At 42.5% G+C, this 25078-nt stretch overlaps 2 gene segments (V, D, J or C); both read right to left on the minus strand.

The window, feature by feature from the left end:
• Positions 1 to 25078, minus strand: part of LOC107506178 — a 492806-nt gene that overhangs the window by 69103 nt on the left and 398625 nt on the right.
• Positions 9643 to 25078, minus strand: part of LOC107503902 — a 40571-nt gene continuing 25135 nt past the window's right edge. The window contains 5 exon segments of the C gene segment in view: positions 9643 to 15286; positions 16523 to 16636; positions 16990 to 17055; positions 17619 to 17897; positions 24898 to 24951. Coding sequence covers positions 15282 to 15286; positions 16523 to 16636; positions 16990 to 17055; positions 17619 to 17897; positions 24898 to 24951 — 518 coding nt within the window.

Raw genomic sequence — 25078 nt, forward strand, 5'->3', positions numbered from 1 at the left:
TTCTGAGAACACACTTGTCCAGGGATTATTTTAGCAGCTTTAGATACCAAGCATCAGTGACTCTTCCTCACAAGCATAATCCCCACACTAATAAACATTTAGCTCTGGAATCTGAGTGCCAAGAATTAAATTCACATCCTCTTTCTTACTTGAACAAGTTATCCTACCTCCCCGTGCTTTTATACAAATATAAAAAGTTCTCTTCTATTCGATGAGGATAATAGCAGCACCTAACCCACAGAGCTGGTGTAAGGATCGAACGTGATAAAGAAGAGAAAGCAGGCAGCACATGGCCTAGCACAGAGTATGCAATTCATAGAAATCATCATTATTTTCCTCTCAAGAAGCCAAACACCTCGTTAACATTCCTCTTTTCACAATGACTTAAAATCTAAAAGCCCTCTCGGACTTCTCTTCCACTAACTGATAAACCAGCAGCACTTTGGGGGCAATAGAAGAGGCAGACACCAAGCAGTCCGATGAGGGAGTTAAGGGAGTTTGTGAAAATTCAGTAGAGCTGTGTTCAGATGCATGGGTGCACCTTCTCGATGGGACCACTTGGGGGATGTGGAGAGGGCACCATTTAGCCAGGCAGGACTTGAATATTAACAAAAATGGGCCAAAAAGCCATGTCCTCATTAGTTGGAATAAAAAAGGATCTTGAATCACATTCAAGAAGAGGGTTCAATGCTCTCCTCCACTTACCAGGATTCACTGTGAGCTGAGTTCCCTTCCCAAACATGATCTTAGAACCACCGGTTTGCTGAACACTGTGCTGAGGGGCTTTGCAAAAACCTATGGCATCAACTTAATGAACCCAGCTTTGCAGAGCTTTCCAAGAACTAAATATTTTCTTCAATCTCCAAGCCTCAAAGACAGGGTAAGCGATAGTGTCTTTCTTTCCAGGAGCCCAGAGCTTCAGGGCCCAGAGGCATATCCAGAGCTATGATTGCCCCTTTAAGACAACAGCAGGTTCACCAAGCCAATTCTGTTATACATATTCTGCGGTCCACAGGAATTGCACAGCTGATGCAATCTATCACAGAATATGAACTCCCACTGGGAAAGAAATTAGCTTGGCAGAACTTACAAGTAGTATTTGATGGCCATCGTCATTGAAGACAAGCTCAGCATTTTCATTTTGGTATTTTACATCCTGCCTCAGTCCGCAGATGGCTGCCCCTTTTCGCTAATATTGACTTCTGCTATTGTTTCTATTTCAGCTAGATTTTTCTCCCCAAAAGGCCTACTATGATTTTTATCTCCCTTTAGAACTCTGGGGTTCTGTTTTGAGTTCACTAACTCTCGGATAGACATGTTTAGGGTGCCAACGAAGCTGCCATGGCCAACGACCATGATAGTTTTTCTCCCTTGGGTCTGGCCTGGTCAGAGCTGTGAGCCATCTTGTCTTTGCCTGGGTCCACACTCAGCTGTATGACCTCGAGCAAGTTTTCAAACCTCTCTGGACTTCACTGTCTTCTTTTGTAAAATTAAAGAGGTGAGTTAAGTTGTCTTAAAAGACTCTCTGAGTTGATAGTCTTTGATTTGATTCTCTGGATCTAATTTATCTAAAACTGCTGTGCAAATGTTTTTATCCCAAATGTCTAGCACTCCTCCCCATTTCCCAAATAGAATAAAACAAATAAGCAACAAACAAACAAACAAACAAAGTAGGTCTCTACTTGTTACATAGAGAAATAGTTTTCTAAGCCTACCATCTGCCTTCACATTTGATCTTTTTAGAAATTTGAAGTCGGAATTTCGGAAGAAAATGCCTCAGGGAGAAGTGTTCATTTTTTGGAGCTTCCAGATAATTAAAACAGCAACCCAAATAAACTGACGCCTTTGGTTTAAAGCTAGTACTTACTAAATTTCACTCTCACTTCAGTCCCAGTTCCAAATGTAAATTTCCTACTTCCTTCCTTCCCACAGGAGCGTCAGTGACACCTTTACATGAACTACAGGCTCTTGCTTACCCGATCTTTACAGCCTTTTCCCATCGGATAAGGGAATTCATCACCTAGCCAGGTGTTTCAGCTCTCTGATGGCCAGGTATTAGATAATGGAGGGGTTTCTGCTCACATGAGGTATGAATGGAGGTACTCACCCAAGCTCACAATTAACTGAGTCCCCTTCCCGAAGGTGGGTTTCTCAGAGCTCTTCACACAGTGCCTGGGCCCTTTACTAAAAGTCCCTCTTGGTGCTGGGCTGTGACTTCCTCTTCTCAGACCATAGCCTGTCTCTAGCGTGATTAAGAGTACAATAGGGGTCCAACTTTGTGAGCAAGATCATTTAGGGTTGCCTTTCTCTATTAATGCAGCCCAGGACTCAGGCCATGTCAGGAAGGCCCAAAGCTCTTCTCTGGCTTCGCAGCCAGCCGAGACCCCCATATTTTGAACACCTACAAGCTATTTCTTGCTGCCCACCTTTTCGTATGGATCTTTGTATGGATGTCTAAGAACTGTAATGCCTGGTGGTTCACTGTCATTTCTGACCTACAGCTGGGAAGGGATTCCTGCGGGACCAAGTATAGGAGGGATGCAAGGCCCCCCTTTTTGCATTATTGGAAACACAAAAAGCGGCCACGTCTCCTATGTCGACTGCTGGGAGCCTGATTTCAGAAATGTATGATTCTTGAAAAGCTTTCCCTCCATGGGCTTTACAGATCAGCTCAAGAAAACTTACAATTGGACAGATAAACCTGCCCTACCAAATAATGAAATACATGCTTAAGCCAATCATAAAATAACATTTTTGATTACCTGGTGTTTTAGATTATCCATGCGTCGTGCACACCTTTTTTACCCCTGAAGCTAGGTGACTTATGCAGGGCCGCATGCAGTTGACTACATCCAGGTCTCAAAGATACATCTGTTGTTGTGCATCCTGCTTCTGGCCCACTGACCAAACCCCTTCCTCTCTTGAGGCAATGACCACTTCTCAGAAACTGGCCTACAGGCACTTAATAAATATTCGTTAAGTTGAATGTATTAAATATTCATCTCTTGATCCTATTCCTTAAGGAACACTTGAATATCTCTCTGACAATTTTCAGATGAAAAAAAAATCAATCTTGCCAGTTATTACTTTTTGAGTTTCATGATTCCTCTAGTCTAGGCTCCAAATGTCAGTTTCATATTAACCCCATTCACACAGGAGCGAACACCTTTACAAAAACCAGACGCGTCAGCATGCTTGAAAGGGATGTAGCATCAACTTTGTTCTCTTTCCTCTCTAGGCTGAGACACTCCTCTGCCCCCCACAGGTGCCCATCTTTCCTGGAAAAGTTCTATTCTTTTTCCCCTCTTTCAGAGCAGAGATATGAGGAGGGCAGAGAAGATTTGAGGTTGAAGATGATAAATAAGATATCAAATGTTATCGTGCTATGCCTTCTTACATTTTTTTTTGACCAAATTGATGCTTTTTTCCCCCCCTAAAGGCTGTTTTCAGCACTTTCTCTTTCCCAGATGCAATAATAACTGGATTCCAAGTTGGCATCTGGGCATGAATCTCCAGGCTCTGATGAGTCACACATATTGAATCAAGAAATTATGTTACTCCCCAATGAAGAAGTGTGTTTTGCTTTTCCCCCTTGCTGGGCAATGAGGAGTTTAAGCAACACGCCCAGGGAAATATGAACTAATAACTCTCTCAGATGAGATCTGTAGCTTTATACATTAGCATCCTAGAGTGTAAGACCTAGAAGGGAACTTAGCAACTGCCTGGGCCAATGTCTTCATTTTGAAGATGAAGAAGCTAAAGCCCTGAGGGGTGACTTTGTTCAAGGTCATGCATATAGGTAGAGGAAGAGCTGGGGCTAGAACTCAGTACACCTGCATCCCAGTCCTGTTTTCTGCTGCTTTCTTCATGTGACTCAGAAAAACAAGGACCTTCCCTGGGTAGTCCTCATCCTTAGAGGCTCTATTGGTCAGCCCAAGTATGATTATCCTTGTTAAACAGTGGGTATGCGATTCAAGGGAGATATTTGATGTTGGCACATAGTTTAAGATTTTAGAGAAAGCTATAGAGCATCTTAATTAATTTTTAACATTTTATTTCTTAGGCTGCAGGCAACAGCAATTGATAGTGAGGGAAATGGCTCATGAGATCCCAGGGAAGACAAGGGGAAGACAGAGATTTAAAAAATTTGCCCTTTACCCAAAGGATAATCCAACAGAGAGTTGGCTCTGATTATTTTGTCTCTGCAGGACTCATTACAGGAATGACATCTAGAGCAGGGATGTAAATGCAAAATGGTGTGGTGTTACCTCCTGCTCCTGCTCCCATGACAGGTACTGCTAATAGACACATCACTCTTTTCCTCTGAAACTAAATGTGGCCTCACAATTTTTTTTTAACAATATACTCCAGATGGCCACAAACAATTGTTAGCCTCGGTAAGTGAGATATAACTTGTTTGCTCTCCCTGCCCTTTTCAATGATTGGAGAGAAGATCCTACAGAAAGCTTGAGAAATCTGGTTGGCCAGAGTCAGGCCAGGTCCCACACGACCCCATCACGAAAGGTATCACTGACCTGGTTGGTCCAAGATTCTTCTTTCCACCAGTTGCTCCAGAGATGGCAACAGCAACATCCTGGAGTATCCCGTTTTCCTCACAGCTTTCCTTCAGACGCTGGCTTTGTAGAGGGCAATAAAGCCTGGTAGGGTTCCTCATTCTTATTCTTGTCCAAAGGGCCTTCGGCAAGATCTTTTGCCAAAACAGAGGCCCTGGGGATGGGAGACGACTACTGGACCTCTTTGTCTCTCCCTGGCATGCTTCCTGTTATCCGTCAGCCCAGGTATGTCCTGGGAGTCTTGGAATGGAATGTGGCGCAGGAAGAAAGTGATGCAGAAACCCTCTCTTTAGACCACTCGCTTTCATTAGTGCACATTCGGGTGTTTCCCAGCCTTTTCATTTTAATCATGTTTCTATTTTTTTCATGAAAAAGAGATGTGCTTGTCCATATTTATCCAAAGAAATTTCTACATGTCCTTTACTACTGCATTAAGCTTTTTGCTGACAGGAGAATGTCCATCTACCCTTTTAGGGTGCTGCCTCATATCCCCAAAGACAGTCCTCTTTGAGTGACTGGGGAGAATGGGCCCTTCAGACCAACAGAGAAGCAGCTGCTAGTCTCAGGGTTAAGAGGGGCATGGGAACAGAAGCAACAGCTTTGTTTGACTTAAGTTTTGAACAAAGAGTATTTTCCTCCCCTGACCTATTTTCTGTCAACTGCCAGTATGACTTATTTATGGAGATGGGGTAATTAGAACAGCAGAGGGCGCTGCAAGGTCAAAAACAAAGCCGCCCACCTCAAAGGAAACTGGGAGAGATGTCTCTATTTTAGTGATAGTAGTGATCAAGATCCAAGCTGTGGGACAGGAGTAGCCTCGTTTACAAAACCCCTTGGGCCCCACCAGGTTCAAGGGCCCCTATTGAGCGGTAGTTTTCAGGTATCGAAAGACAGTCCAGAACAGTCACTGCCTTGGGGGAGCTGTTCAGGCTGGAGTTGTCAGTAGGTTTAAGGTGGATGGAGTAGAGACGTTCAAGGGCAATCAGTTTGTAACAGGTCATTCAATCTTGAGAGTCTCTCTTATCCTGAAACTCTGGGGGCCGTGCGGTTTGTACGTCATGGTCTCTCATGAACAAGCATGTTGTAAATTTTGGAAGTCATAGAACAGTGGGCTAGACGGTGCATTCCTCATCTCCCAATGCTGTTAGGGATTTCGGAAGAGCACAGCTGGTCAAGTCTCGGGGGAGCACAGAGCCCTATGACATGTTTGCAGCACCGATGGCAAATTAAAGATGTGAGTCACTTTTTTTTTTTTTTTTTTTTTTTGCCATTGATTGGTACAACATGTCTTTTGCCAGATTTCACAACCTTATTTTTTAGATTTACTCAGTATCTGTTCTCTGAACATCTTTGACAAGAATAAAGCTCTCAGGGACTATACTCATCTGTCTTGTTAATAGAAAAAAGCAACAGAAACAGCAATGCCTAACATTAATACATCATTTGCTGGATGCGCTGCCTGTGTTATTTCATTTAATTTTCCAATAGTCCTGTTAAAAATCTTTTATTATTGCCGCCATTTTGCAGATGGAGAAGCGGAAATTTGGACGAATTAAGTCATGTTTAATGTTACACAGAAAGTAAATGCTGGAGCTGATGTGAACACAAGCAGTGCTCTAGTACCACCCCCCCCATTCTTTTTATTTAAAAAATTGCATTTAAAATTTTTCCATCTTTACTGAGATATAATTGATAGATAACAATGTGTAAGTTTAAAGTATACCACATGTTGATTTGATGCACTTATACATTGCAGAACGATTACCACCACAGCATTAGCTAACACCTCTGTCATGTCCTGTAAACACCATTTCTTTTTTGTGTGTGTGGTGAGAACATTTAAGATCCTCTCTTTGACATTTATAATACAGTATTATTAGCCGTCATCCCCATGCTGTACATTAGAGCACCAGAACTTGTTAATTGTATAACTGTAGGTTTGTACCCTTGGATCAAAACCTCCCTAACCCCCACCCCCACCTCCCTAGCCCCTGGCAACCACCAATCTACTCTGATTTTTTAAAAAAAATTTAAAAATCTAGTACATTGGTTAGATATCTATATAGTTCATGAAACGATCCCCTCAATCGCACCCTCCCTCTCCGCACCCTCCACTTAGCCAACATATTAACGCTAACTGCATTCCCTGTGCCGTGCTCCCCATCCCTGTGACCACCCATCAGCTACTAATTTGTACTTCTTTAGCCCTTCACTCCATTCTCCCAGCCCCCCAAATGCCCCTCTCCTCTGTCCATCACCAAACTGTCCACTATATTTGTGAGTCTGTTTTGATTAGTTTGTTCTTTTTATTCCTTAGATTCTGCATATAAGTGAAATCATATAGTGTTTCTCTCAAGCAATATCTTTTTCCAACCTCCTCTTTTTCACATGTAGGGGTCTTGTTTTCTTATCTTTTCAGCCACTTTTGGTTGGAGCACTTAATTCTTTTTCATTTAAGGTATTTATTGATAGGAATGTAATCGTTACCATTCTTTATTCCTGTTTTCGATACATGTTTTTTCTTCTTAAAGAGGTAGGTCCCTCTAACATTTCCTGTAATACTGACTTGGTCGTGATAAATTCCTTTAGCTCATTTTTGTCTGGGAAACTCTTTATCTGTTCTTCAACTCTAAATGATAGCTTTGCTGGATAAATTATTCTTGGTTGTATGTCTTGGTCTTCATTCTGTCGAATATTTTTTTTGCCTAGCCCTTCTGTCCTGCAAATTTTCTTTTGGGGAATCAGCTGCTAGTCTTATGAGTATTCACTTATAAGTAATTACCTGTTTTTCTCTTGCTGCTTTTAATATTCTTTCTTTGTATTTAAACTTTGGCATTTTAATTACGAGGTGTCTTGGTGTGGGCCTCTTTGGATCCCTGATTTTTGGAATTCTCTGACCTTCTTGGGGTTTTATGTCCATTTCCTTCACGAGGTTAGGGAAGTTTTCCATCATTATTTCTTCAAACGGCTGTCCAACATTTCGATTTTCTTCAGTTATGCTGATCAGATGACTATTTGGAGTTTTAAAAGTGTCTCATATCCTCCTTAAATTATTTTTATAGTCTTGGCATCTTTTTTCTTGCCATTCTGAGTGTCCTGGTTGGCTTTCCTGTTCTCTAGCTAGGGCATTTGATCCTCTTCTTTATTCACTTTGTTTATCCCTTTGTTTATTCCATTTAATATACTTCTCATCTCAGATAATGTGTTCTTCATTTCAGACTGGTTCCCTTTTATAATTTCCACGTTTTTTGTCTCTTTGTTGAAGTTCTCACTGAATTTATCTACACTTCCCAAAAGTTCATTGAGCATCTTTATAACCAGTGTTTTGAACTCTGCATCTGTCAGATTACTTGACTACATTATATCTGGATCTCTGTTCTGTTCTCTCATATGGTTTCTGCTTCTTTGTCTTCCCTGTTTCTGTGTGCTAAGCAAAGCTCCTAAGTCTCCCAGTCTTATTAGTGTGGATTTGTGAAGTAGGTGTCCAGTGGCACAGTCCTGAGAGGGGGTCAGCTACAGACCAAACTTAGTCCAAGCCTCTACCCCTCCAGGGCCACCTGGTAGGATTCAGCAAGCAATCCATAGGTGCTGTGCCTATAGTTGCCTTAAAAGGCCACACCAGAAATCAAGGCTGCCTCCAGTGTGAATCTCAGCAAGGAACACCCGACTTGCTGAGGATACACCTGGATGTGGCTTGGGTGGGGCCGGGACTTGGGGGAGGCAGGGTTTCAGGGAATCCTCTGAGTGGAGCTACCTCTGTTATCCAGTTTGATGGCGTCAGGGCTATGGCAGTGCTGTGTCCACACAGTGGGAGGGAGGAGGGCTCAACAGAGAACAGCGGATACTGCTGGCACTTCTGTACAGAACGAGTGAGTCTCACCTCAGGCCTTACTCCGACGCTGTCTTCCTGTAAGTCCCTGGTGACCCTGTGTGCAGCCGAATTGGCGCTGGCACTCAGAGTGAGCAGGTCCGTCACCACGAAAATCTGCTTGTGGACGCGGCCCCTTTAAGAGGCCTCTGCTGTTGCCGCTGCCGCTACCTCCGTTTTAGCTGCTCGAGACCAGGCAGCCCCGTGTCTTCGCCCGTCCTACCTTCTGCCATTGCAGGGTGCTTTCTTGGATTTCTCCCTAGATGTATGGCTTGTTCATCTAGATCCCAAGCAATTTTTTTCTTGCTGCTGCTCCTTGTTTCCCTTACAACTTTGATGTGGTCGCCAGAGGGATGAACAGAGCCTCTGTCATCTATACCGTTTTTTCTCTCTCCCCAGTCTACTCTGTTTTGATGACAGAACCTCGCTCTTAGCCATGCTACTGAGCTGCTGTTCTGAGAGGTGCCCTTCAGGAAGGGGTGCCTTTCAAGGAGTGTTGGAAGAACACTATGTTGGGGAGAGTCATGATTCTGCCACCTCAAGGAGGGCTCAGTGTCTGAACCTTCTGTGTATAGCATTAGAAAAGAGGTGTGTCCCTCAGCGTGAGGGTGCCCGAGGCCCTCTCCTCTGTTCTTGGCCCGGTGAGACATAGTTGATGTGGGGCAGTCAGAAGAGAGGTAGCAGTTTAATTTGAAAATGGTTACCGCCTAGATCAGAAGGGAACACTCATCTCTCTTATAAATATCAGCTGGGAAACACTGTTAAAGCAGGGGCAGATACACCAGGAGCCAGGGTGCCAGAGCCCATGGTTGTCAGAGACCTGGAAGCCCTGAAATGGCCTTCTGCCCGCAGCAAGCTGGGTCCCTGTGGATGGGACCCCTGCCTGCAGGTGGCAGTGCAGGCCTGGGCAGCAGCCACGTGGGTGGGGACGCCCCTGTCCTTGAGCCTTCCTCTTCCACACACAGGTGCTGGGACTGCTCACGGTGGGCTTTTGGACTGCCTGGTGTTCACTTTTGATATTCTCCAGGCCTAGGGTAGCCAGATAAAATACAAGGGTAGCCAGTGAAAGTGAATTTCAGATAAACTGGCAACCTTCTCCAACCCCATGGTGAGTTTTTAAGTGGAGAAAATTGCATTCCTTTGTTCCGCAAATATTTATTGATTGTTAATTATACGGCAGACACAATCCTAGGGCTGGGGATATATCGGTGAAAAAATAAACAAGGTCTTTGCCCTCACGGAGCTTGTGTTATGGTGTGTGTTTTGGGGAGGTGAGAAGGGAAAGACAAATAACAAACATGTATTAATCCAATGAGTTCAAATAGTGATGTGAGGAAAATAAGACAGAGATGTAATTGAGGGTGATTCTGGTGGATGGGTGACTAATTTACTTGGTGTGGCCGGGGAACGCCTCTTCGGGCTGAGATTTGTGAAAAACCGGGACAAGAGTTTCAGGCAGCTAGAAAAGTGAGGCAGATAGAGGACAAGAAGGAAGGGCCACTGCAGCTGAGGGGAGTGAGACAGGGAGGAAGAGGGCATGTGGGCAGGCTGGACAGGATGCAGGCATCAGACCATTTGCCGGATAATACAGGCCCAGGTAAGGAGGTCCAGCTGCCATCATCTGATTTACGTTTTGTAAAGACCTGGAAAAGAGATTGTCCAAAGATAGAAGCAGAAGCAAGGGGACCAGTCAGGGAGTTATTGCAGTGGTCCTGACAAGTGATGATGTTGTTTGGGAGATGAAAGAAATGACTGGTGATACATTTCACAGTAGAAGTGACAGGACTTACTGACGAAATGGGGAAAAGGGAAACAAAGGAATTTTTAGAAATACTTTTAGAAATACTCTTAGGTTTGGAGGAGTGTGTTAGTCGATCTTCTATTTTTTAGGGCAGTGCCTCCCAACTGTTGTCATGTCCCGACTTATACAGAAAACAGTATTTGTATGGCACGTGGCTGGGAGGGCTGGCCACAGGGGCTCTAGCCCCCAGGCCCCACCCGCCATACTGAGCGCTGTCTCTGCAAGCCTGTAACCCACTCAGGGCAGTGCACCCATGGGAAGCTCTGCTTTGGGAGAGAATCTTCCAGCTGGAGCCAAGGGGGCGCTGTGAAAGGCCTGAGGAGAACTGAAGTGCAGTGAGCACTCTCAGGATCAGGGCACTTCTTAAGCCGCAAAAATAAAAGATTTCTAGAATTCAGGGCTGGGACAGATTTTAGAATCTGTCTTGTCCAATCCTCTTTTTTCCCCTCCCTCTTTACACAGAGGATTAAGGGACTAGTCTCAGGTACTTTCATTTATTGCATTTATTGAGTACTACAAGTGTGTGCAGCTGTTCTAGTTCCGTGTGACCCTGTTACTTCGAGTGTGACCACAGATTGGTATCCTGCTCTGTGACAGAAATGGAGGTTGGCCACTTTTATAGCAACTTGATCTCTAAGCATGCGATTGTTGGGCTTACAGTTTCTATTTGTCTTTTTTTTTTTTTTTTAAGTAATTTACTTTTATTGTGTTTTACCAAAGAACTAGTTCAAAATGGATTGAGGACCAAAATAACAATAACAACATTTCCTTGGCTGGTAGCATTTACTTCAGACAGTCAGAGCTAATTCAGTCATGTGACTATCAGGGCTCCCTGTTTCCTCTCATTTCCCTCCCATCTCTGTCCCCTCAGAAGCCCTAAGATGGTCTCAGAGATTTCAGGACCCTGGTTTTATTCTATATCCTCTGCTCCGATATGAAAAGAAGATGATTTGAATAATGGGCTTTAGCCTTTTGTTTTTCTGTTAGTACATTCATTTGCCGCCATTCCTCTTGGTCTGATACTCCATTTTCCTTCCTCTAACTTTCAATGGGTTGGCCTCTTTCACACTTGACTTGCCAGTTATTCTCCACCTTAGACTTTCACCTCTGTGTCTTCCTCCTGCCTCTGCCCATTGAGTTCCCTGTGCTGGGCCTGTGCTGGACCCAGTGGCTAAGGAGTGCAGGACTTCATTATTTCCTCATTTCTTCTCTTTACAGACAAGGGCATGCTGTGTAACAAAGTGACCCAGAGTTCCCCAGCCCAGACAGTGGCAAGTGGCAGTGAGGTGACACTGCTCTGCACTTATTACACTGAACTCTCAAGTTCACATTTATACTGGTACTGAAGAAGGCCAGATCATTCCTTCTAGTTTATCCTTTACAGGGATAACAGGTGGGTCCTTAAAGCGGCTTTTGCGCGGGGTCGGTTTTCTGTGCAGCACGGGAAGACCAACAAAAGTTTCCACTTGGCAGTCTCCTCAGTGATGATCGAAGACAGAGACACTTACTACTGTGCCATGCGTGCCCACGGTGATGCTGGTGGCCAGAAAGTCTGCACGTGAACTGGGCACAGCCTGACAGAGCTACTTTTAAGGGCGGCTCACGTCTTTGGATGTGGCATCCTTCTTCCTGGGTACTCGTGTTCCAGCCTGGCCCTTAGAGGTGTCTTAACATGTCTGCTGAATAATAAAATGCCTGTCACATCCAAGGGAGCACCTGGTTTCATATGGAGCACAGCATCTTCCCGCTTTTGACTCGGTGTCCTCTTGCTACCTGAGTGCCTGTGGTAGGGAAAGGAGAGCTACACGTCTGAGGGATTAGCATCTTTGTGCCCTCAGCACCCAGGTTGCACCAGGTACAGAGCGGGGCTTGACAAGAATGTGCCGCGCGTGCTGTTTGGGTGCAGATGAAAGACCAGTTTGAGGAGAACCCACCAGAAGTATCTTTATTTTAGTCTGTGTCATTAACCCGTTATTATGAATTGCTCTATTTTCTTTTTAAGAATTAAATTGGACACAAAGTTATTGATTTAAAAAGCTTTCCCCCAATTTATCATTTTTCTTCTGTCTTCTTGTGCAGCCACCTTATTTCTCCTGGATGCCCTTCGACACCCTCATTTTACTTTATTGAAAACATTTTTACTTCACTGAAGAGTATTGAGATATTTCTGGAAAGTTGTATGCGAATCCCAGAATCCCAGCTTCAAAGTCCCTGAGTTTGGAGCTCAGTGGTATCTCCAGGGGATAGAGTTATCTCCAGGGGAAACGAACTAAGTTATGTTGAAATAGATGCACCTTCAGCCTGGGAATTGGTCCCTCCTTCCTCTCCTTCCTTTGAATTCTCTGCTATAAGACAACTCTTAGAGTTATTACATGTAATCTTAGAAACAATAGAAGCCTCAGACATTATTTTACAGGAAATATGCTGAAGCCCAGGGAGGTGAGGGATGTCCCCAAGATCAGATAGCTGGTTAATGACAGAGCCAGGGGTGCTGTGCTGGCCTCTTCTAGGGCTCCGTCTTGCAGCTGATTTATCAGTAGGTGATTTGGACAGCAGTTTTTCTAAGCTTTCAAGCAAATGAACAAATAAGGAAAACTCATGGACACAGGCAGCAGTATGATGGTTACCAGAGAGAAACGGGGTAGAGAGGAGATAGAAAATGGTAGAGGGGATTGAATATATAGTGACGGAAGGAGATCTGATTTTGGGTGTTGAATACCCAATGCAGTATACAGATGATGCATTTATACAATTGCACACTGGAAATCTATATAATTTTATTAACCAATGTCACCCCAATAAATTTAATAAAATTAAAAGACCCAAACAAAAAACAAACAAGTGAACAAACAAGTGAAAAAACAGGCAGGCGGAGAGCAGTCACTATAGAGAGGAACAGAAGGAACATGGGGTGAGGTCGCCAAAGGCCTTGGTCACATGACCCAGCATCTGAGGCTTCTGCTCTGCCTCCTACTGAGCATGTAACAGTCTTTCAGAAACTCCCATGGGGCTATTGTGGAACTTAAATGAGATGCTGCAGGGGAAAGCTCTGGGAAGTTACAATTCACAATATGATGGCCCCCAGACCTGAAGGCAGCCACGCTTCCCTCTGGCTCCTGCTTTCAATCTTTTCTGGAGGCTCCTTTTAGTGGAAGAAATCCATGGTCTTGTGATATGCTAGGATTTCTTTTTCTGATGATCAAAGTGGGCCAGAGGGTGGCTCCTTCATATGCTAAATAGAGAGTGATCCTAAATTTAGACAATCCCATGTAGCTGAACTTCAAATCAATACTTTGTCCTTGTTTTGGGGATGCAGTGTGCTCTTGTAGAGGAACTTTGGGTGGCACTCTTATTTGGTCCTGCTCCCACCAATATCCCTGCCTCACTGGATGACTTTGGACAAAGTACATGCCTTTTTTGGGGGTGGAAGGTGGAGGGTGGGAGCATATTTTTTTTCCATCTGAAAAATGAGGATGTAATTATTTTTTGTTCTTAGCAACTTCAGAGAAACATTCTCATGTGACCCAAGGTAACAGATGTGAATGTTTTGGAAACAGACATTCATTAGTACATAAGGAGAAATCGCGTGGAATCTTTTCATAATCTTACTTGGATGGACCTAGCTTATCCATCTAGATTGTCCTAAATCCATCGACTCAGAGCACTACTGCTTCCTATAAGGACATGATGAAGGAGTTTGCAGATGGCAATGTCAAGGGAGTTAGTTGTTGGTGAAGGGTGCTCCTTCACTCGTAAGCTCGCTTGACACCTCATGCAGGCACTGAGGAAACCACAATACTGGGTTGCTGGGGCTCTGCTACCTGAGTGGGTGCTCCTGGAAACAGCTGTGGTCTTGCTGGGGTGGAGGTATCAGAGCCCGTGGACCACACTGGGGATTCTGCTGTTGTTATTGCTATAACAGTAGCGTCGATAACAGGAAACCTGGGGCTGGGTCCCTGAAGCAGGAGGCTCAAGGCTGGGGGCTCAGGAAGCTGCAGTGTGACCTATAAGCACAGCTTGGCTTTTGCCTGACAAACAGTGAGTTCATGGCACCCACTTTTCCCCTGCGGTAGTCACAATGAGGAAAGCCAGAGGCAAGGCGCACACAATGTACTTTAATAAATATAACAGAGATAGCATCAGAGAAGAATCGCAGAAAACCATCAGCACTAACCCAGGTGAGAGTCAGTGTCCAGTGACCTCCAACTCCCTGCGTACAGATTGGTAGGCAAGAGACAGTAAAAATGCCTTTTTTACAGGATAATCTAGGGATCTCATTTCTATCCCTCTCTCCAAAAACACTTGGATGGTGTCCGGAACTTGGAGTCAATTCATTTTTGTTAAATCAATTAATAGAAAGAAGTATATTTCCTTTGTATTTACTTTGGTCTCTACTAATAGCTTCTAAGATATTTAGGTGAGATTTTAGAAACCTCATTGCCTACATGAGGAGTTTTAGGGATGTCAAATGTACTTTTGTCTGGAAAGTAGTAGGAGGGCAGAAAGTACTTTTGTGAACGAGACGCCAGTGTAGGGTAAATCTAGTGCTGGGTAGAGCAGAGCCTTTCATGTTTAGGTAAAGGACACCTACTCTTCTTTCCCCAGGGTCTGCTTTTCTCTTGGAGAATGGAGCTGGGAACCTGTTGGCTCCCACTTTCTACTTCTGAAGGCAAAGAAAGTGAAAGGAACAAAACACCATTTTCAAAGTATATTAGTTGTAGGAATTAAAAAACGAGCCCTCCATCCCTTTGTATCTTTATATCTATTTATAAAGCAGCATATAAAGCACTGAGGACCATAAACCTCTACCCCCTAGGACTTTTGTCATTCCATCAGGCTGGAGGATGAGCTGGGTTTGTTGCCTTCAAAGGAAAACTGGTTTGAATAGCAGTCATTTAAGCATATGAGAAAATAACTTGAATCACTGAGAGATTTACACATTGAAGCTGGTTTACACATTGAAGTCCAAAGCCTAAGAGATAGTAGTATCTGGGTAGGCTTTTAGTTTCCTTCACTGAGTGTAGCTTTCTCATGCTGGTCAGCCTGCAAGTGAAAGAAAGTCGTCAGAGTTGATATATCATCATAGACTGTTGGTGCTGGAGGGAATGGTAGTGGCATGTAGTCTGGGGATGGCCAATACTTTCTGGGGCTGTACCACTGCAGACGTCATTAATCTATTGTGGCACATTTCTCTTCTACACATGGCAATTGTTTACCTGGTCACTATCAGTGTATCAAACCCATCTGTCCTCCTTTAGTCATTCTTAACTCCTTTGTTTTACAGATGCAAAAATCCAGGTCCAGAGAGGTGTAGCAACCTTGCTAAAGTAACATAGTGAGTTAGAAACAAAATCAGGACTAAAACTCAGACTTCTGACTCCTAGTCTAATGTTCTTTGTATATAGCCACATGGCCTGTGTCCTTGGTACTGTTGGTAAAACAATCACCTGTTCGGGAATGACTGGCTATGCTTGCAGGCCGGATCTGATCAGTCCAACACTCTAAGTCTAAGGTTGTTCCTAGATTAGAAGCTGTGACTGTGGAGTATTTATGGGTATTGGAGAAGGAGCTTCATAGGCGAACCTAGACCCAGCTTTGAATTTCATATCTAAATTTAACTGATGAGGGAATGCAAGTAACAGGCAAATAACATCTTGGCCTCAATTTCATATTACCCTGAGTAGCTAGTAGTGGGCTGTTCATGACTAATGGGGGGCATCGCCTCACCCCAAAGCTAGGCTGGTTTACACATTGAAGTCCTATGATTAAAGATTGGGAGTGGGCATCTCTTTCATCTGGACAAAACCGGATTCTGCTCCCCCTGAATATTCTTTAGTAAGGCTTTACTTATGGTTTTGCAAATAACCCATGGTCCCTTGGCCAGACCAAAAAACAAAACAAAACAAAACAAAACAAAACAAAACAAACAAACAAACAAAAAACCATGAATTCTCCTTATTAAGCTCCATTTTTTTTTAGCTTCTGGGTTGGAAGTGAGGGTTATTGGCTGGTGGTATGCTAGGGTTAGGGTTAGGGCTACTATTTGGTGAAATTCTTCACCAGATGATGGGTTTGAGTCTAGTTTGAAATAAAAGGAAAACAGGAGATAGAGTGTGTCATGTCGAGTATCTGAGATGACCAACTTTATTAATTTGAAATGTGTTTCTATGTGTTTTCCCCTTCCCAGTGCCTCTTGGATTTTTACCATTTCTAAACTCCTTTTCTCCATGTGCAGCATAGTTTGCATGGAGGTAGGAATCATAAGGAAGTAATTCTTACCTTCAAAGAAAAGTAACTTGACAGTCAAGAGAAGATTGATGGCAACACTCTTGGCAAACAGCATTCGCAGCCCTAGTACTGTGAGGGACATCATGTTCACATTCCCAGCATGCACTGTGGTAGAACAAGAATGAAGATGGTGGCTTTGCAAGAGACTAAACTCCCTTCCAAGATTTGGGCTCAAGACCGATACCCAAATTGCCATTATCCCTTCTGATCTGCAAGCCCAGCTTGGTGCCAGATAGCCCTCAGTGACCCAAGGCTGCTTGCTACTCACACCCAGCCTGACAAGCTTTGAAAACCCATATTTGCAGCCCAAGCTCAGTTTGGAGAGTCAGAGAGAAGCAACTAGGCTCAGGTATAGTTTTTGTTTTCTTTTGAAATCTATTGATTTTTGGTTTCATCTGACATTTACAGAGTTTGCTTTAACCTTCACTTGCAAAGTTGATCCTTTGATTTCAACCTACCTTTGGGGTCATGGCACCTCTTTGAAGTCTGCTGTGAGTCTTCAGATTCCTGTTGTTTTAGATCATCTGGAACAAACATCAGTGGTCAGGCTCACCTTGGCAACCAAGAGCCTCAAAGGATTTCAGGTTTTAAAACCAGAGAAGACTTTAAGTAAGTAAACTGAGGACCAGAAGTGTAATTGGTTAAGGTCATACAGCTATTTACATAGCAAACATATCTACCATCCCGGGTTTTTTTTTTTCATTATGCCATGAGGCTAACATCCAGGCTGCCTCTTACTTGTAGGAAGAACTAGATTTCTTAACTGATGAGAGGCTGGGCTGCCCTTTGTTTTGGCCTTCACACTAGATTGTACTACACATGGATTTTCAACCCCAGAGCCTAGTAATAGGATAGCCATTGGTATAAAGAAGACAGTTGTTGGTGAAGAGGAGAGATGGGGATGAAATCAGATGAGCTCTATTTTAAATTCCAGTTCAGAAATGCAGAGTTCAATTTCCAGTCAATGATGGGCTATAGTTGAGCCTAAATCTTATTTCCAGCATGATGTCCTATTGAAAGCCATCTGTCAAGAGTTTACATCTACTTTCTCCTAACTTTTCTTCCCCACAATCCAGATATGACTTACCCGAAGAAGTTATGTTCGGTTCAAAGTCAGTGGAGGACAAGATTTTATTGTCGTGTTGAACTGAACATGTCACTGAATTAGAATCTTCATATTGACCAAGCTTGACAGCACTGTACTTCCCACTGGGAGAGACTACAATAGCGGGGTCAAATTCCACTATTTTCTTGGATGACTGGAGACTTATATTTATATTCTTGGGGTAGAAATCCTTCACCAGACAAGCAACATTAGTCCCATTTTTCATGATGAAAACGGATGGTTTGGCAGGAGGCTGTCTTTCTGCAAATATAATCAATTTATTTTTTGAGATGATTATTCACAATATGTTGTATTAAACAATGGTGTTTATCTCAATTCCCCTGGGGCAAAACACTATAACCCAATCGTTTCTGCTTCCTGTTAGTGACCAAGGCATGTTAGCACCTCCATGAATGGTTGGCCAAAGGTAGCAGAAATTAAAGGCAATTAGCTTGACTTTGAGTTAGAAACTGCTGAGAAATATGGCTGGGAGCAGAGATGGAAAATAACAACTACAAAAAAGTTTCTGGATCATCTGAGTTTCCATGATCTATGCTTGATTAATTAATCATATGGACAATTGAGGTCAGGCTGAACACCTGTCTGCATTGGTTAGTTTATTCTAAATAGATGAGCCCTTGGAGGGAGATCAGGGCAGGTGCTCATGCTCTGCATTATGCCAGTGAAAGAACTTAAGATCTGAGAAGGGCTATATAACTGGTTCAGATGCTCTGAGGATGGTAGTGTTGGGGTCACTTCAGGGTGTCACCTCCATTTTATGGACTGGAGGGGACCTGCTGAAGTTAAGCGGTACATCTCTCTGCCTTTAGGTGAATGCTTATTCTTTTGTAAGAGTCTACGCTACAGTTTCTGCTGCGTCTTTAATCAGAGAATAACTATCATTCTCAGGAAGACCTTATAGACATAAAACCAGTTTAAGTTTATTTTTCTTGTTTTATTCTAAGTAGAGCTGTGGAATGTTCATTCCAATAATTGGGTCTTTTCCTAGCCTTCTTTCCTTTCATGCCTTACCTTGGACTATCATCTATCTGCTACTCCGCATACACATCTTTTTCCCCCCTTAAAATCGAAAGCCTTTGAGGGAGATAGTAATGGTTCTCTCTCATTCTGTCTTATTGAAGTTTTTAAGTTGTGATAGATTTTGTGTTTGTGAAAACTTGGACTCTTAGGCTACCTTCAAATAACTGCTAAATAAAGAGCCCTTCAAAGGTATGAAATCAGGAAAGATAACCAACTTGTGAATGGTAATCTGGATACCCTTCCAATTATAGGCCTAATGGCTGATTTCCAATATTGATAGCTAGTGTGAATATGGCTATTAGTTTCAAAAATTAGATGAATTTAGGGTCTTGGCATCTTATTAAAAATATGTTGAATTTCAGTGTACTCTTATTTACTACAGCCTACAATCAAGACATAAGGCATTGCTAGACAAAAGGGCATGGTAATGAATATGAAAATGGAGTTATTTTTCTAATGCTCTATCCTGAATCTGGATTTGGACTTCATCTGTGAAGCTATAACCAAATCAATTGGTTACATCTGGTTGAGACGGAGCGATTGCTTATCAGGAAATTCTTGCTGATCACCACTTTGTAAAAAGACTATGGCCAATCAGAGTTTTTCCAGAGATCAGCTGTTCAGAGAAGCCCCTCATCACTACCATTACAATTCTCCATTTTTTTCCTTTTCTAGGAAGCTCAGATAAAAGACTGAATTTTGTTCCACTCACTCAGGGAAGGAAACTCATTCCTAGAAATCTGGTTCCTTACATTTTGGGCTTTAGCTCTAGACTGGGGAATTTAGATTTCTCAAAAAATTCTTCCGGAACCTACTTTCAGCCTCTATGAGAAAACCATTGTTTTGTTTCCTGGCATAGCTGAAGCCACTGATAATAGACACTGATAACCTGAGCAGTAATGGTTTAGAAACCACATGTTTTGTTTGCCCACTTCCCTTCAGAACTGTGACATTTCTTGCTCACTATAATGACTTTGGTTTGAGATGTATTTTGGTTGACTTTCAAGGGAGTTATACATTATAGAGAAAGAAACTAGTCCATTAAAAAAGAAAAAAATGAAACAATCCTATCTCCTTGGTTTCTCAAGAGTATGTTCCAGTCATAGTCTGATTTAGTTGCTTGCTTGGGATTTAAAATCTAAATTCAAAGGCAATTGTCAAGGATCGCTTTGGGCTGGAGAGGACTGGTTTGAATAATTTGAACAACGTTATATAGCTGACAACACAGAGGCTTGAAGAAGGTCATGGTCACACACTTATGATATTGAGCTCTGAATGTGTTAGTCAGCATGTCAGATAGAGCACAGTGCCCTGACTGGGTAATACTGTTTTCTCAGACTTTTTTTCCCAATGTCTATACGTTCAAAACAATTGTTTAAAAGAAAAATGTTTTATTTAATTTATTCTTTGGTATCATGGTTCCTAAAGAAAAGTCTAACGACTGAATTGAGCTTTTTTAAGAAAATGAAATGCAATATAGTTGCCATATATAACCTAGTCTTTTTAAATTGGACCTAAACCAAAATTTGAAATTGCATGAAATTTGCATTATTGTAGTCCGAAATTTAAATTAAAGATTTAATTAATTATTTATCTTTTGAGAATTTCCGGCCTTTCTTCTTGGTCCGCAAATGTAATTACATTTTAACATGTGTTTCAAAGTGTGATTTATTTGGATAATTGTTATTTTATTTTCAGATTTATCTTTTAGTGAGTACCAAGCCAATGCTAAGGTTATGTGCTGGTAAAAAATACAAAAAGAAGTGTATACATTTCCTGAACAGTCTTTCTGAATTTATAAACTTGGAAATCATCTAGGATTTAGATTCTCATAGGTCCTGCTGGTTCCTGAGGAACTGCAATATCTATAACAAATGTCACTCATAATTTCAAGGCTATTTGCCAATATGGAGTTTAACTTGAACACTAAGATATAAGTTGGCTCTACCTTATTACTCTGACCAGGTTAACCACCTCTTTTCTAAATCTTCCAAGCTAGAGGACATTAGTTTTCAGGTTTCAGCTTAGTCAGCTTAGCCAAAGGGATGTCCAAGGATAAAGCAACTTCCTGGAGAATTTGGGCCAAGTGTCTCAGCCACCACCCCACTTGCACCTGTATGCTCCAACTATTAGTATGATTCTTCTAGATTTTTTGTGCTTTCTAGGCTGCTCTGAAGATTTCAGAAGTAAGTGGGAGATATAGTTTTAATATATGGTTTTTAAAAATTAAATCAACTACAAAGCTACTTCAGTGGCTCAGCCTAGTGTCTCCATTCTGGCTCGCTCCACATCTCCTGGATATACTTTCTCAAGTAACATAAACTGGGTGGCAACTGCAGTCCCAAGACTCAGTTTATCCCTAGAAATATAGGGGGAAAAACTCAACTCACGGGGCTCCACGAAGAGTTCGGTTCCAGCTCCAAAAAACATCTGCCGGGTGTCCCAGGAGCACATTGTGACACTGCTTCACGGGTAACCAGCCTTGGGCTGGCCCTGGAGCCTGGGCTAGAACATCTGTGCCCTGCCTCCCCCACCTAGGTCCCAGCCGAAGACCCCACGGAGAACTACAAAGCTGCCCTTGATGAGCTCAGGGTGCTGAGTGCACAGAGCCTCAGTTCTCTTTGAAGATATTAATAGTTTAGTTGCTGAATTAGGATATGAGCATGAAATCCCTAGCCAAGAAGCACCTGGATGGGGACAAGGCTGAGACAGAGCCAGAGAAGAGGGTGACAGGTGACCAACAACTGCCTTCAAGATAGAAGATTTAACTTCCAGTTTATTAGGAATCATCGCTAAGAAGAACGCAACAGCCTGGGCGTAAGGATGGGGCACTGAATATTGATATGTGTTATAATGAATGGTAGAATGAAGAGCGTTTAGACACAGGTCTTGTTCTTATGCTCTGGTTCCCTTCTCTTGGGTCACACATACTGCCGTTTGATTAGAAGCCTGATTTCTCCCTGATCACTCAGACTGAGTCTCACAATAATAACAAATCTGCTTTTTAATTCCCTGAGCCCAGTGAAAGGGTTTCTAAAGACCTGACGGCTGAATAAGAAATTGGCAGTAGACAGGTGAGCCCCGTGGTGCTGTGTGTCATGAATGCAGGTCAGAAGAACCAGCACTTGCTTTGGATTGCTTATTTTTGTTTTATAATTTCTCCTGACTCTGGATCCAGATACAAGCTTCAGAAGGATATAGTAATCATGTGAAAATGAACTTAAAGGCCCTATGGATTTCTGCCTCTCATCACCAAAAATCAAGAATCTAGGGCTAGAGCCAGAGGGAATGACAGTTGTATAGGGCCATTATTTGCTGTCAAAACTTTAAGGATTGGGGGCTTGATTTGAAATTCTCTCTCCCTCTACATGAGCTTCACATCATCATATCACACTCAATCACTGCAGAAAGAGAAAACCAGAGAAGTAAATGGAGCATTATTGGAGAGCATGGTCAGCATCCCGGCAGAGGGGCTAAGCATCAATTTCATCTCTTTCCTCTTCCCTAAGATTCCCAAAGGCACAGCCTCAGAGATTTGATTCTAGCACTGCAGATAATTTTGAGTTTAAGTGGAAATGATTTAAAGGGAAAATGAAACATAATACTTTTTGCTCAGATGCAATTTGCCCAACATCAATTAGACTGCAATCAGCTACAACGTAATTCTGTTTCTGTTCTTTTCATTACTCTAATCTCTTCCCCCTCAAAGATAAAAACCAAAAACCAAAACCCAAAAAACAAAAACCACATTCCACTATTTCCCTGGAAGCAACAGGCGATCAAGAACCCCCTGCAAATTTATATTATTCTCTGAAAGGTATGGACCCTGTTGACACTACCAGTTGTTTTCAGAACTGTCGGCCTCGCCGCATTCATGCATCTTTCCTCACTTTTTAATTTCTTTTAAAATTAAAAAAAAAATCAAATCTAACCATGTAAGGGATAATGCCTGCCCCACTGGACTTGGCATTTTGGAAAGCTCTTGAAAGACTCTCTGTTTTCTGGACCGGTCCTACTTTCTGACTGACTGTTGGCAGCTACACAAACTACCTGAGTATAGCCCCTGGATTTCTAAACACTGGGACAAACTACTAGAGGATAATGTCTCTGGGAGAGCACCATTGCTTCTCCACTGTTTTGAGATTGATGGCTGTACTTCTATATTGGATGTAGGCTCCTGTACACTGTACAGAGTCCTCAGATTCAGGGCTGACAGGGGAGGTGAGCACATAACTGCTCTCAGCAGACCCAGACCAGGATGGTACCTGGCATATCATTTAGTCTGAGGCAGTTATGTTGATTTATTGCAAGTTCTCAGTAAAAAGAGACAAGGACGAGATTGACTTTTGTTGTTCGAGGGAGAGGAGACTCTCTTGATCTAACTCCTTCTTTAATAATATTTTTCTAACCTTCTTGTCTGTATGCCATGGCCAAAACTCTTTTCCTTCATAAATAGTGGAGAGGTTCCCCTCATCTAGGGCTTGCCATTTCCCTGGTCCCAGTCCCTGAACAGGGGGCCAGACTAAAGGCTTTAGTTAGGCAGTAGAAGACTTATCAATACTAATCTTCAGAACAGAGTTTCCAAGCATATATAGAATATTTTCTTAAGAGAAACATAATGAATCTATTCTTAAATTTTACCCAAATTTCTTTACAATAAACCTCAATGAATCTTCAATTTAGAACCTCCTGACTTCCCAAGACGTTCCATTCATTCAGGATTATGCCACAGTAACTCCAAGGGAATATACAGAGAGAAGTAAGCAGAACTTACTTGCTTCCACGATGAGCTGAGTACCCCTTCCAAAGATGAGGGGATCTGTAAAAGCACCACTTCGTGCATCATTACAAAAACCTTTGCTACCTATTTGCCCCCTGTCTAGTCCATCTGTTTGGAAGGGGATGGGTGGACAAGAACAAGTTTAGCTGGAGCCGTAGAATTTTGCAAGGGTTTCTGAGATCTAAGCATTACATTTTGGCAGCCTGTTTGATGTATGTTGTCTTCTGAACGTTAACTTTTAGGAAAGCCCTAAGTTTTCTGCTATTTCTCCTCCACATGTCATCTCTTACCTCCAGCTCTTGCTTCAGTATCACATTTTCACAGGGAGAAAGGAATTATTTTGGTTTTGCTAAAAATTGCCAAATGGCTATTGTCAGCAGACACATAATTTTAAGGCTTAAGTCAATCGCAAAAGACAGTACCTCAGAGGTGGAAGGACATGAGGGTTGGAACAAAAGCCATTGATGCAAAACACTGTGTTTATCCAAAGGATCATAACAATTGTAGATGACTACCATTTGTACAAGTACCTTACCACTTATGCACAGCTTGCATTCATGCTATCTCAACAAACATTATTGTAACAAACTCCATGAGGTCATATTATTGGATCCTACAGATGAAGTCATTAAAGCTAAGAGTAGTTAAGACAATGGGTAGATGAACTGAGTCTCATTCTCAGGTCTCCAGAGTTCAATTTCCATCCATTGAACCAGAGTAATAGATGATAGAACTGAAAGAAGCCTCAGTGATCACTTGTCAAAACCTCTGTGGTCATGCAAGAGCTAATTAATAGATGCATAGGGAGAGTTTTGGCTGCTTATCTGGTGGCTCTTTAATTAAATCATTGAATTCCTACTGGGTGATAAGACATTTATACCATTGGACTTCCTTGGTCTTCCTACTAGATTGTCCCTGAAATTTGGTATGAACAATACTTAGGATCATAGGGTGCTAAAGCTGGAAGACACCTTGGAAATCATTTGATCTAGATAGAGTTCAGTGAAGTTAAGTCTCAGAGCTTGTCAGCCAAAGAGGATTGGAACCTGGTCTTTGAATTCTTGGTCTAACATATGTGTCATTACACCTTACATTTACTAGATATGCTATTGTACAGGTCTGGTCATGGCCTAGATCTCTAAGTGGCAAAGGCACGAGTACTAAGTAAGCTGGTTCTCTAAAGTTAGTTAGGGAGAAAGAAGGCAACAGAGACTCTCCTGGAAGGATAGTGGATCAAGAGGATTAACTGCAGCAGCACACGCCCCGTCCTGGATTTTATCAGAAACCCAGTCCCTGCCCCTCAAACCATTCCTTGCTAAATTACAAGCTGGAAGGATTTTTTTTTTTAACAACTGAAAAATGTTTCCCAAGCTTGGAAAATACTTGACAAAGATAATTGTCAAACATCGTGGTCATAATAAAGAAAAGCAAATTACTTACGTGGTTCTACCTCCAGGTAGGTTCCTTTGCCAAAGATGAGTTCGGGCTCCACAGCTGATAAACTCATTCTAAAAACTGCCTTGCTTTCTCTTTACGGCAACCCTGGCTCTAGTTGCCAAGTCATGTGACAGAAGTTGGATAGAGTTTTCTGTCTCATCTGGCCTAATGTCTTTCCTCCTAA

This window comes from Rousettus aegyptiacus, unplaced genomic scaffold (genome assembly GCF_014176215.1).
Source record: "Rousettus aegyptiacus isolate mRouAeg1 unplaced genomic scaffold, mRouAeg1.p scaffold_m13_p_3, whole genome shotgun sequence".
Lineage (NCBI taxonomy): Eukaryota > Metazoa > Chordata > Mammalia > Chiroptera > Pteropodidae > Rousettus > Rousettus aegyptiacus.